Below are 13,460 nucleotides of genomic sequence, written 5' to 3' on the forward strand. Positions count from 1 at the left end.
ATTGGACAACTGGTTGTTAGGTTGCTGCCCCTGAATTGGTAATTTTAAGGAAATTTTGCTGTTTTTTGTTATTATCTTGAATACTATTATAGATAGAGATAATCTGTAAACAGCAATAATGTTCAGAAAAGTAAGATTTACAAATAAGTCAACGTGACTGAAATGGTCAATTGACCCCCTAAGGAGTTATTGTCCTTTATAGTCAATTTTTTAAAATTTTCATAAAATTTGTTAATTTTTACTAACATTTTCCACTGAAACTACTTGGCCAAGGTCATTATAGATAAAGATAATTGTAAGCAGCAAGAATGTTCAGTAAAGTAAGATGTACAAATACTTCACCATCACCAAAACACAATTTTTCATGAATCTATCTGCGTCCTTTGTTTAATATTCACATATACCAAGGTGAGCGACACAGGCTCTTTAGAGCCTCTAGTTTGCTTTTGTGAAACTTCCTGTTCTAGAAAATAATACACCAAGATATGTAAATTCTTCTACAATATCTAACTCAATATCAGCATATTTAAAACTAACATTTTGTAGTGGTCTACCTTTAGAAAAAATTACTATTTTACTTTTAGGGACATTGACTTTTAATTTCCATGTATCACAATATTCTTTTAAAGCGTCTAATTACTTTTGTAGATCTGCTTGTGTTTCTGACATAAGTACAGTGTCGTCTGCGTACAATACAACAAACAGTTTAAAATACATACTTAGTTCGTTCTCTATTTGATCTGATAAAGATTTCAAACCATTTACATTTTTGTTCTGAAAAAAGCTTTCTAAATCATTTAAATAAATAGAAAAAAGTATGGGAGATAAATTTTCTCCCTGTCTTACACCTACATTACATGGAAAGTAGTCTGAATGTTCCCCATCACTAAAAATTCGTGATTTCACATTTTTATACATATTAAATATAGTGTTATACATCTTCCCATTCACTGTATGTAAAATGAGTTTTGACCAAAGACCAGATCTCCAAACTGTATCGAAAGCTTTAGCAAAATCAATAAAAGCACAAAAAAGGTCTGTAGTTTTGTGTATCTGACTGGTCACCTTTGTTTTTATAAAAAGGTATAACATTACCAACAAGCCAAAGTTCAGGCACTTTTCCAGTATCAAATACAATATTGAACAGTTTTACATAGATTGGCATGAAAATCTGAGTGGTGCTCTTAATATATTCATTAATGACGAAGTCATCGCCACAAGCTTTGCCATTCTTAAGATTTTTGATGCATTCAAAAATTTCCTTTTCCGTTATAGGACTGTTTAATAGTGAATTAAGTTCGTTATTCTCATCTATAATAATTTCTTCACCAGCGTCAGGATCTGACGAATTTAAATTTTTGAAAAATTCAAAAAGTATATCAACAGGAATATTATTCCTTTTTTTTTCTTTATACGAGTTCAATATCTTCCAAAATTCTTTAGAATTACTATTTTTTAAAACATTCATCTTTTTTCTCGTGGCTTTTTTATGCTTGTTAATAGAAATGTTCATTTGCCTCTTATATTCACGTTCTGTATTCTTCATCTCCTCTCTTTTTAAACATGTTTTATTGTATTTATATCTTCTTTTTGATATTCGAAAGCACCGCCTTTTTTCCCAACATATTTGGTCATACCAAGGTTTAATAACTTTTTTTCGACATTTCTTTTCATGTCGTTTATAAGTAAAAGATCCAAACACCTTTTCGGCTGAATCCAGCATTAAACCATTTACAGATTCAACTATTTTATTAATATTTTCTTGAGCCAGTATACTGGTATTCAGCATAGTTAAATCATTATTTAATTGATCGATTTTATTTCTATCGATATTTCTAAAAAATTCGGCTACTTTTTCACAATCCCATTTTTTGAAGCCTTTTCTTTCATGACATGCCAAATCGTTTATTAAAATGTCATCGCATTCGACGATGTTATCATTCGAGTTGAAGACTAGCTTACAGTTCAGAGGCGAATGAACATCGGAAAAAAGAGCAGAAAAATCAAGTACAGACATATTTACAACACATGATAACAAATTGTATGTACAAATAAAATAGTCAACCACACTAGACTGGCGACAAGTAAATAAACCTTCTTTATCGCCATCAACCCTTCCGTTTAAAATAAACAGATTGTTATTTCTGCACATTTCTAAAAGTAGATTTCCAAAGTGGTTTTTTGTCTTGTCGCAACTATTTCTAATACGTAGCAAATGAAACTTGTGTAAATTGTTTGAAAAATCAATATTAAAATTATCCGATGTGTCATGATTGGTATTTGTTATTTCATAGAAGTCTAAATTGGCAGCAGTTCTGCTGTTAAAATCACCAGTAAGCAAAATAGACTCATGGTTGGCTGAAAATTTTAGAAATTCTTGTTCAATTATATTTATTGAATCTGGTACCTTATAAGTAGAATTTTCGGGTGGTATGTACACTGTACCAATCATAACATCTTGTTCTGTTTTTAAATAATTGGCTGAAATTTTAACCCAAAATACTAAATTACTCTCGGATTCTATTGTTTGCACATAATTTTCTAATTCATTTTTATATCCAAATGCAATACCACCTGATTTGACTTTTGATTTAGTTTTTCTATTTTTCAATTTAAAAGTATAACCTGGTATATCAACATTATCAAAATCATCAGTTTTTGTTTCTGTCAAGCAGATAAAGTCATAACATTTAATGAGTTCTATAAATTCGGGATATTGCATTTTGTTCATAATCCCATAACAATTGAGCGACAATATATTTAAGTCTAAGGAACTGCAGTTAACGAAGTCGTTTCTTTTATGTGCCCATTTTTCCTTTGAAGTAAGAGAGGTAATTTGCATAGCTTACGACGAACGTTTTTCGTCCCAAATTCTGCCGGAGGCGTGCAATTACGGTCACTTCGTTTTAACATAATTCCCTTTTTTTTATAAATCGTGCTTGTTTACATTGTTGCACATGTAAATATGTGTCTGAGTGTTTCCAAATAAAGTATATTGCTAATTGTTTATTGTTTATTGTTTAAAGTTAAAAAAAAGTTTTTATATATTTTTTTATAGACCCCTTTTGAAGACTTTAATTATGTACATATACATATGCATCAGTTCTTATCGATCTATATTCTTTATCACCGTTATTTAGAAGCTGAATGAAATACGTCATGTAAATGTCCTGTATATATTTGAAAATTAAAAATAAGTCTCCACTGAATGACGTTGCCAGAATTTCAAGGTCACTCTCTGAATATCAATGTCATTTTGTTCATGAACTCAAATCACAGTTAACGAATTACTCTGAATGAAACCGGGATATTTTTGCAATACATATTTTAGAAATTTCGCGATTTTCCTTGCCTTATATAATGTTTTTTGATGCTGTGGTAGCGACATGTGTGAGAATAGTCAAATTATGATAATTAATTGTTTTCCTTATGTCCGAACAAATCGAAATAGTTTTTGAAAGGCTAATTATGCATATTAAATATTGCAAAAATACAAACATGATAATACATTCTATAAACAAATAAACTCATCATAGATACCAGGATTAAATTTTGTAAAGACTCATCATTGACGCTCGAATCTAAATAGGCAAAATGCGTTTTTTTTTTTTATTTTCAGTTCTAAAAAACAAATACTCACTAAAGTTTATATACTGTTTTTATCAGCTCTCCATTTCAAGTTTTAATAGGTTAGACTGTGTTTTGGTTTAAAAAAATAGATGTTATTTAATGCATTATACAGACTGATCTATAAAAATCAAAATATTTGGATTTGTTCTATCGAGATTGTCAACTAAGTCGTGTAAGGGGACATAAATCAAAGTGTTAAAACTTCACTAATAAATGTTGTTTTTACTTTTAGCAAAAGACAATCAAAATCAAAACCAAGGAGTAAACAAAGACTCACAAAAACCAAAAGGCATTTACATCAACAGTAACAAATAATAAATAAGAAACCACACGAACTCGTAGAAGATCGGTGACATGATTTTTTTTTTAATTACTTTAAACATATTCTTTAGCTTATGTTCTAAATCTGCATTTTGGCAAAGTAGAAGAAATTAATTTCTGTCTGGAGAAATATATACGAATGATGCAACTTAATAAGTTTTTTTTATGAGATATGTGTAGCTAATTATATAAGTCAATACAGTAGGCATCTTTTTTTATCTGCAATTTTATCATTTCAGTAGGTTCTTTTGTCTAGGTCTGTCCTGTACCATGAAGCAGACAGAAGACTAATGTTTTATTGTGCGTATGATACGTGTTGTTTGAAATCTTTTCGACATTAGAAACCACATAAATAATCAATACCAAAAAACGCTGAAATACAAACCGGCTCTTATCGCTAATATCGTTAATAAGATGAAGAAGAAGCACGAGGAATATTAACAAAATATATAAATTCTATCGACTGCGTATAACATGTATAAAGAATTATAAATTATACTTCTTGTGTATACTGGATAGTACTAGTAATATCCTTACTTCACTTGTAATGTATCATGGACAGTAGACGAGTTATCCTCTCGTTACTTTTTGTTTATGATAAATAACATCCTTGCGTCATGTTTCTGTGTGATGAATAGTAAAATTGAGAATGGAAATGGGGAATGTGTCAAAGAGACAACAACCCGACCAAATAATACTACTTTTTGATAAATATTCATAAAGTAATGAACTACAGCAGTTCTCGCTCGGACACACACTCCATAATCTAGTATAGTAGTTTGTAAAGTTTCATACTGGTTTTCTTTCAATTTGAAAATAAGAAGTGGATAAGACATTAATCGTCCAGATCGATCCGTTTGAGGACTATCGAATGTTGTCTCTCTGCAGTGTATACTTTAAACTTCTGTGAGATGTACGTGTAACACAAAACTTTTGAATGAATGAGATGAAACAAAACTCTTTTGTCTGTTTCTTGCTAAAGATGCAAATATTTATTTTTCTGGTTATAAAACGCTTAATAAGCAGTGCTCTATTTGTATGTGAACATTGAGCATGAGCTATCGAGAGGTTGAGTTATACATTTTTGAGATTCAACACACAATCACATAAGGTTGTTTTATCTTAAATTCGTATTGTTGACCTGAACCTCAATCAGAATATACCTTCTCCAGATCGTCTAAAACTTGTAGTGTTTGGTCAATAGTGAAAGAAATATATTCATATTGCTAAGCCTTTAGTGTTCTATGTTATGTCTTGTGTATTGTCAGTTTATTTTATATCTGTGAGTTTCGCTGTCCATCTAATATCTGTTGTCCCACTTTGACTGAAGGCAAAAAATACAAAAATGGCTTTCAAACTCAAAAGTCGACAATAAACTGACATCGCCATGGTTACATAGGGAGAAGAGTAATATAACAACAACAGCACATAAAACACAACATTGAAACCTAAAGGAAGGAACACGCAACCCACAAAAAACTGGGAGTTACACTCCTTATCAATCATCATTAAAAAATGTTTGAACTGCACATTAACATAGATATTGTACAGAATATGGAACAAAAAAGAAAGACATGAAGACACCTCCCCATTTAACAAAATGAGTTTGATAGGATTGACACAAACATTCAAAAGAAATTCAAAAGTTTAAGTGACTTGCATTAGCAGAAACAACCAATTATAAAACTATTTTCAGTTATACATTTTACCAGTACAAACAATTTCTGAAGATGATTAAATACAAGCATATGAATTTTAAAACTTTGCATTGAGCTAAATGAAATAATTATTTTGTTTTTCTTTCTAGTTTTGTCATTTGAGTAGGGTAAACTGTGCTTTTTCAGTATGTATTCAACTCGTTATCATTATTTATTTATTTGTTTAAGTTATCATTATTTAATTATTTGTTAAAGTTATCATTATTTGTTTATTTGTTGAAGTTATCATTATTTATTTATTTGTTGAAGTTATCAGTATTTATCTATTTGTTTATTTGTTGAAGTTATCAGTGTTATTTTATTTGTTGAAGTTATCATTATTTATTTATTTGTTGAAGTTATTATTATTCATTTTCTTGTTTTACCGTTTACATCACATTACCATTGCATCATACATACATGTATTTGTCTATGTTTTTAATTAATTTAATACATATCTATCAAATTAGACCTCGAACTTAAACAATATATTGAAACATATTGCAACTGTCCTTAAGAAATGAATAAGATTTTCAACATAAGTCTTACGTACAGAGTACAAAGTTGGGCCCTTGTGTATTTTGTGAGTTTTACATATAAACAAATGCTTGAACAACTTTTATATAAATATTTGTTTTCATTTTTTATTGAAAATGTCTTTTGAAAATAAATTCTTTAGCATGTGTAAAATTTGAGAATATGGCACTGTAAAAAAGCATTATATGAACACAATAGATATTGTAGAAATAAACGTTATGACAATTCCAAAGTAAAGAGTCATCCCCAAGAAATTTTACGGTCGCCAACATGAGCTGATTGGCCATTATGATAAAAGTGTGACAGAATAGCAATGGGAACTAACTGTGCACCACTTATTGCGGACCTATTTTTTTTTTATTGCTATGAGTTAACAATTTATGACAAAAATCAGCAAAGACCCATCAAAACAACATCTGATACAAAAATAATACTTTTAGATATTTGGATGATATATAGGCTCTCAATAATGACGACTTCAGTATGTATACTAAAGAAATATACCCTAGTGAACTTACTTTGAATAAAGCTAATACTTACAATAACCACTGCCCTTTCCTCTATTTTAATATCTATATCATTAACGGAAAGCTTTATACTAAAATTTATGATAAAGAGATGATTTTTATTTCCTATCGTTCATTATCTATTTTTAGATGGTGACGTTTCCTTGTCACCACCTTACGGTGTTCACATAACTCAACTTGTACGATTCGCTCTTGTATGTCACAACGTTTTAGATTTTAACAAAAGGTCCGAGACCACAATTATTTCGAAGTGCATTTCTTTTAGAACATAAATGAAAATCAAAAAAATCCCACCTGCGCTTTCTCAAAGAAACTTTTACAGTGTGTTGTACTACTTTTGGGACAAATTATATCAAAATTATAGAAAACTTCATCGGCTCTAACTCAAAATATGGACAATTTTATGTTTAGAGCGTCTTGAAATTTTTTGACAGCTTCCGAAGTGCTAATTTTAAACCTTTTTCAGCTGGACCAAATCACTACTTTCCTTTAAAATTCTGGACCCAAATTTCGAATTCTTTACAGTGTAATTTAACCCCCTACTTGCAATTTGAGGTATTAAACATGGAGAAATAAATTTGGAAGGGGTTTAAAAATTAATGGCAAGTAACCCACTGTCAACACTAGGGACAACGAAATATCAAGGGACGACAATTGTGGTCTCGGACCAAGAGAAATTTATATATAGTAAGTAAGTAAGTAAGTAAATTATTTATTATAGTGACATGTGTTTTTCACAAAATATTATATATTACAGTGAGATATAAAAACAATAATTAGAACACCCGACCCTATGGGTCTATAAGTCACTTTAAACATAAATTTCAATGGTACGACGAACAAAAATAAATAAAATGTTATCGAAAATTTTCATATAAAAAGTTTTTTCTCTTACTGAAAGCTTGCAATAGATATTTAGCAGTTTTTCTCGGATGTTGACATAGTAAATATTTAAACTGTTCTTCATTTGATAGTATACATAAATTGTCTATTTGTGAGAAATTTTGCAGTCGCAGATTGTTATAAAAGTTACAGTTTATAAGGAAATGAAATTCGTTTTCCACACAGTTATCGCTACACATTTTACACAAACGGTCACATTCGTCTTCACCTACAAAACGACCAGTTTCTAACCTGAGAGGAAGAATGCCACACCTGAGTTGCGCTATTGTGGATCTTTGAGTACGGTTAAGATTAAGTTCAATGTAATGTTCACAGCAGTATTCAGATTTTATGAGCCTGTATGTTCGTAGTTTCGGAAAGTTTGTTAAACCTTTCTGCCAATCTGGGGAGCATTTATCTTTGAGCAATGTTTTACACATCAGTGAATCGCATGTGTTTTTTGTAATAAAATTGCTCTCTAGTTCTATAACTGACATTATGTTTTTCACTTCGGATGACCAATTGTTCATGCATTTTTCGTAGTCCCAATTGAAGACGCGTTTACATATACGAGTGTCGTCCATTGATATATGTTTGTTCCAATACCTTATCATATTGCACCATCGTCGTTCCTTTGAGTTCACCCAACCAACTTCACCGTTTATTGCCAAACTGTATTGTAGTGAAAGCGGTAAAAAAAATTGGATTCACCTTGAATGAAGCTTCATTAGGGGGCTCGGGCACCCTCCTCAATCCGTTCCTGTACATTTCTTTAGATAATAACAATGAAACCTACCCGAGGCCACATGCAGTGTTACGTAGTTATAATCTGATGCATATCAACCAAGTATGAAGCGAAGATCTTTTTTTTATACATAGATGACTATCTTTATGCTTCAAAATGGACAGTCGTTCCGACAACATAAACTCAGACAAACATATTGCTAACAGACGAGTGAGGAGACGAGTAAGGAGCTCAAACTTTAATAAAAGGGGGAAAGCAAGTTAGCGTATAGACATATTACGCATCGTTCTGATGAGGTTAACACTTAGTTTGATATTTGGTTATTTGTGATGGCGCTTTCAGATTTCGAAAATAAGCGGCTTGTAAAATATTTTATTCAGTGGTGTCAGTTCTTGATGAAAAACTTAGTTTTTGCAAACAGCATCCATAGACAAATCGCAACAAAACTTACTATTATTGAATTTTTATGGTTTGTAAGTTTGTTGTGGTTGCTAATGTGTCTAATGTTTGTGTTGTTTGACCACTTGTTTTTGTTTTGTGGTCTGTTGTAGACAATATCGTAAGTTCCAGATCTTCTGTTGTTACTTCTTGTGTAGTTGATTCGAACGTTTTTGATTGCGTTGTGCTTGTTATTGTTGGCTGTTTTGTGGTGTCGGATCTTGTTGTATCACCTTCTTTTGTGGATAGTGTTTCAATTCCTGTCGTCGGATTTGTTGTTTTTTCTAGTGTAGTTTTTAACATATAACTAGTCGAAGGCAAAGGTTTAACGAATGCTGACTTTGTTGCTTTATCGGGCGCAGAAGTTACCTCATACGGTGTTGTCTGCGTTGTCTGGTCAGATGTAGACGTCATCTCATTTCTCTTCGTCGTTTTTGTGGTGATGATTTGTGAAGTAATTACATCAAATGTTGTAAGTTGTGTTAAATAAGCTCTCGAGTAGTCATCTCAGGAGACGTCAACAACTTTGTTGTGACGTCTAGAGAAGTAGTTACATCATATGTTGTAGGCTGCGTTGTTAGTTCAGCTGAAGTCGCCAGCTGATCAGATGTCAGTTTTGTCGTAGCCTCTAATGGAGTAGTTTGTTTATGTGTAACTGGTGTGGTAGACACCTTGTTTTGTCGTCACGTCTGATGTAATTGTTGCATCATATGTTTTCTGTTGCGTTGATAGTTGATCTATGGACGTCAGTCATCAGTTGTTGTCGGTTTTGTTGTTACATCTAGGAAAGGAGTTACGTGATATGTTTTAGTCTCTGTTGTAAGTTCAGCTGTGGTCGTCATCAGTTGTCAGTTTTGTCGTAACATCTGATGAAGAATTTTGTTTGTGTTTTGTCGGTGTGGTAACACTCTCGTTGTCTTTTTTGTCATGACTGATACTCCAATGATGATTTTGGCCAAGTTACGTTCTAACTGGCCAGGGAGTTTCAGGGAAAAAATAACATACAACGACGACAACAGACACCAAGTGATGATAATAATAATTTTGGTAAATAAAAATTGAAAAGAAGGATTTCATGAACTTTTTGGAATACAGATTTTTTCCTTCAGCTGGATCTCAGTTTTCAACCTTGATTATTGAGATTTTGCGTCTAGCCGGAACAATATTCCAGGAACGGATATTTTAAGGGGTGGGGGTTCTAGTACGATTGTGATCCATGTTTATGTTGGCTTTATTAAAAACAAAAATGTACTATACTATAACAGTTACGAAACAAAAACTCATGAGTTATTTGAGAGAACCAGGCGTGGATGTATTGTAAGTAAACCAAAACATTTACATCGTCAGATTATCGGAATTCCAATGGGGACTAACTGTGCACCACTTATTGCGGACCTGTTTTTGTATTGTTATGAGTTACAATTTATGACAAAAATAAGCAAAGACCCATCGAAACAACATCTGATAAACAAATTTAATAATACTTTTAGATATTTGGATGATATTTTGGCTCTCAATAATGACGACTTCAGTATGTATATTAATGAAATTTATCCTTTTGAACTTACTTTAAATAAAGCTAATACTAACAATGACCACTGCCCTTTTCTCGATCTTGATATCTTTATCACTAATGGAAAGCTGAATACTAAAATTTATGATAAAAGGGATGATTTTTCATTTCCTATCGTTAATTATCCGTTTTTAGATGGTGACGTTCACTTGTCACCATCTTACGGTGTTTATATATCTCAACTTGTACGATTCGCTGGTGTATGTAACAATTTTTTAGATTTTAACGAGAGAAATTTATGTATTACTGAAAAATTATTACACCAGGGTTTTCGATGTCACAAACTAGTCAAAACATTTACTAAATTTTATCATCGGTATAAAGACATCATTCGTAAATATAGCTCAACATGCAGACTTCTAATACGTTCAGGTATTTCACATCCAATTTTTTATGGAAATATTCTTTATAAAGCACAAAGGTTTTAGTATTCACCTCCGAAACTTACAAAACCTTTGAATAGACTTATTAAGAAGGGATATAATTATGATACTGTTGTCAAGTCATTAAAGATTGCATATTTTGGCGTTAATATTGAGTCACTGATAAGGTCTTAGCATCGGAACTAAAGACATTTATTCTAAAAACAGTTGTTGGCATGACACGGGTTATGTTCTTCTCATATATGTTATGATGGTATGATACTAAACCCCTAACGGGAAGGATTGTGCCTGATGTTCATATGATGAAATCATAATCTTTCAGTCAGTTTAATTGAAGTCTGGAGCTGGCATGTCAGTTAACTGCTAGTAGTCTGTTGTTATTTATGTATTATTGTTATATTGTTTATTTTCTTTGGTTACATCTTCTGACATCAGACTCGGACTTCTCTTGAACTGAATTTTAATGTGCGTATTGTTATGCGTTTACTTTTCTACATTGGTTAGAGGTATAGGGGGAGGGTTGAGATCTCGCAAACATGTTTAACCCCGCCGCATTTTTGCGCCTGTCCCAAGTCAGGAGCCTCTGGCCTTTGTTAGTCTTGTATTATTTTAATTTTAGTTTCTTGTGTACAATTTGGAAATTAGTATGGCGTTCATTATCACTGGACTAGTATATATTTGTTTAGGGGCCAGCTGAAGGACGCCTCCGGGTGCGGGAATTTCTCGCTACATTGAAGACCTGTTGGTGACCCTCTGCTGTTGTTTTTTATTTGGTCGGGTTGTTGTCTCTTTGACACATTCCCCATTTCCATTCTCAATTTTACAAGATACTTTATTAAACATGAACAAAACTTTGTTTTCAAATTTTTTCATAGGAAAACATGAGGGGTGGGAGAAGTCAAAGGAGAAAAGGGAGGGAGAAGGGAGAAGACTTCACCCTTTTCTCTCCATCCTTTGTAGTCTGAAAGGTGTCATTTCCTTTCGGATCGTGAAGCACTAAATAAAATCGGGTCAACGAAACATCTTTATTATAAGTAAATAGGAAATGTGACTTCATGAACCCCATATAAAATCTTCTGATCCATATGGATCCATAGGATATCACCATGTGACTGCGTTAACCCAATCATAACGTCAAATTTAATCCGAGGTACGATACAAAAACTCTTAAAACTAAAAAAGTACTGCTGTCCAGGGAAAATATGAATTAAAAATATAATATATTGAATTGGTTGCCATGGTAACGAGAAAAACAATCAATTTTACTTCCCCTTACAGTCATATATTCATTTTGTATTCATAAGATACTTGAAATTTATCTTATGAAAGATTAAAACAGATCAACTAAGAACATTAAAAAGAATTAAAATTACTTGATTTTCTTAAGAAAATGAAGCCAAATATTCACTCTTTTGAGAGAAAAGATATATTTTTTTTTAAATACACATAATCGAATTGAGAATTGAGGCTTTGAAAATTTTCCTTTCAAAATAATTACTTTAAATGATACCCATTTCATATAATTTGGTGCAAGTGAAATCATGTTAAAGATGATTTGAACATTGCCAAAAAATGTCAATTATATATGTATGTCTAAACGTTTGGATTTTTTTTTCGGAAAAAAACTGCAAAAGTTCAATTTTCGAGACTTCAGATTAAAGTCATCATAAATATTTTATCCAAGAAACTTTTTTAATTTTGGTTATCTAGCTACCTGCGTGCTAATATATTTTAAAAAAATCTATATTTGACTTAATATGACTTAAGAATAGTACACTTGTAAAATGTCTAACAATTGAACATTTGTGAAATCGACATAGATAAATTATCCCAAAATGCCCTTAATTTTGTCAATTTAAAATTATTCTGTACTTTTAGTCTGAATCAACAATCTTGATTGTTTCAAGTGAAAGTAGTATCTCTAACTAAATACTGTTAAACTCTGAGGGGATGGACAAGGGAAAGGGAACATGGGAATGAGGGGATGGGAAGCGATCGAGGGTCAGGGTGGAGGAAGTGGTCCAGAGTCATGGGGCGGGAACTGGGGTAAGAGGGGTAGTAAAAATTGGAATATTCCGGGAAACATTCTTTGACCAATTGGCCTGGGAGTTAAAAAAAAAAAAGGAGGATAGTTTGAGATGGAGTTGGGAATGAGAAATTGAGAACCCTTTGTCCACCACTTTCTCTTTATAACTGTTTATAATTATTTCCTCACTATCCCTACTCATTCTTCGCTTATTTAACTTTAATAATAATTATACTGTTAAGATACTTAATACAGTATGGATAATAAAAGACGACAACTAAGCAAAACTAAGTATAATGTCTTTCTATTTTTAGATATAAACCATACCTGAAAGGTAAACGTCTAGTTATTTTTCCTTCCGGGTAGCCATATTTGAGGTTGATAAAGATTACGGTAGGTTTGGAAAGTTTGATTTGGAATTACAAATTAGTATGTGTGTCATACCACCCAATATTTATTATTGTCAGTTCTATTTGTTACATTGATATTCATTATTTTCACTAAACAGATAAAGATGAATAAATTGTTTTATTTACCAAATAAGTATACAAGTTGGGGTTGATTTAAATGTAAAGGACTTTGAACCTTTACCTTAATTTATTTCGTTATAAAACAAACTGGTGATGTCTTTTAAGGTAGCACAATACAAAGATTTTTTTACTTCCAATCACTAACCTTTGAAATGCTGTAACTTTCTTATG

The 13,460-nt window shown here is 31.7% G+C and overlaps 1 protein-coding gene across 1 annotated transcript; it reads right to left on the reverse strand.

Moving 5' to 3' along the window:
• Positions 1-8,792: 8,792 nt before the first annotated feature.
• On the reverse strand, positions 8,793-9,191 carry LOC139518775 (salivary glue protein Sgs-3-like). Its single transcript, XM_071310368.1, has one exon. It carries the CDS (start codon positions 9,189-9,191, stop codon positions 8,793-8,795), a length of 399 nt encoding a protein of 132 aa, XP_071166469.1.
• Between the last annotated feature and the right edge of the window lie 4,269 nt (positions 9,192-13,460).

Source organism: Mytilus edulis, chromosome 1 (assembly GCF_963676685.1).
Source record: "Mytilus edulis chromosome 1, xbMytEdul2.2, whole genome shotgun sequence".
Classification (NCBI taxonomy): Eukaryota; Metazoa; Mollusca; class Bivalvia; order Mytilida; family Mytilidae; genus Mytilus; species Mytilus edulis.

Excerpts from the sequence above, each read along its gene's own strand:
- LOC139518775 (XM_071310368.1), bottom strand. The coding sequence starts at position 9,191 with ATGACGTCTACATCTGACCAGACAACGCAGACAACACCGTATGAGGTA.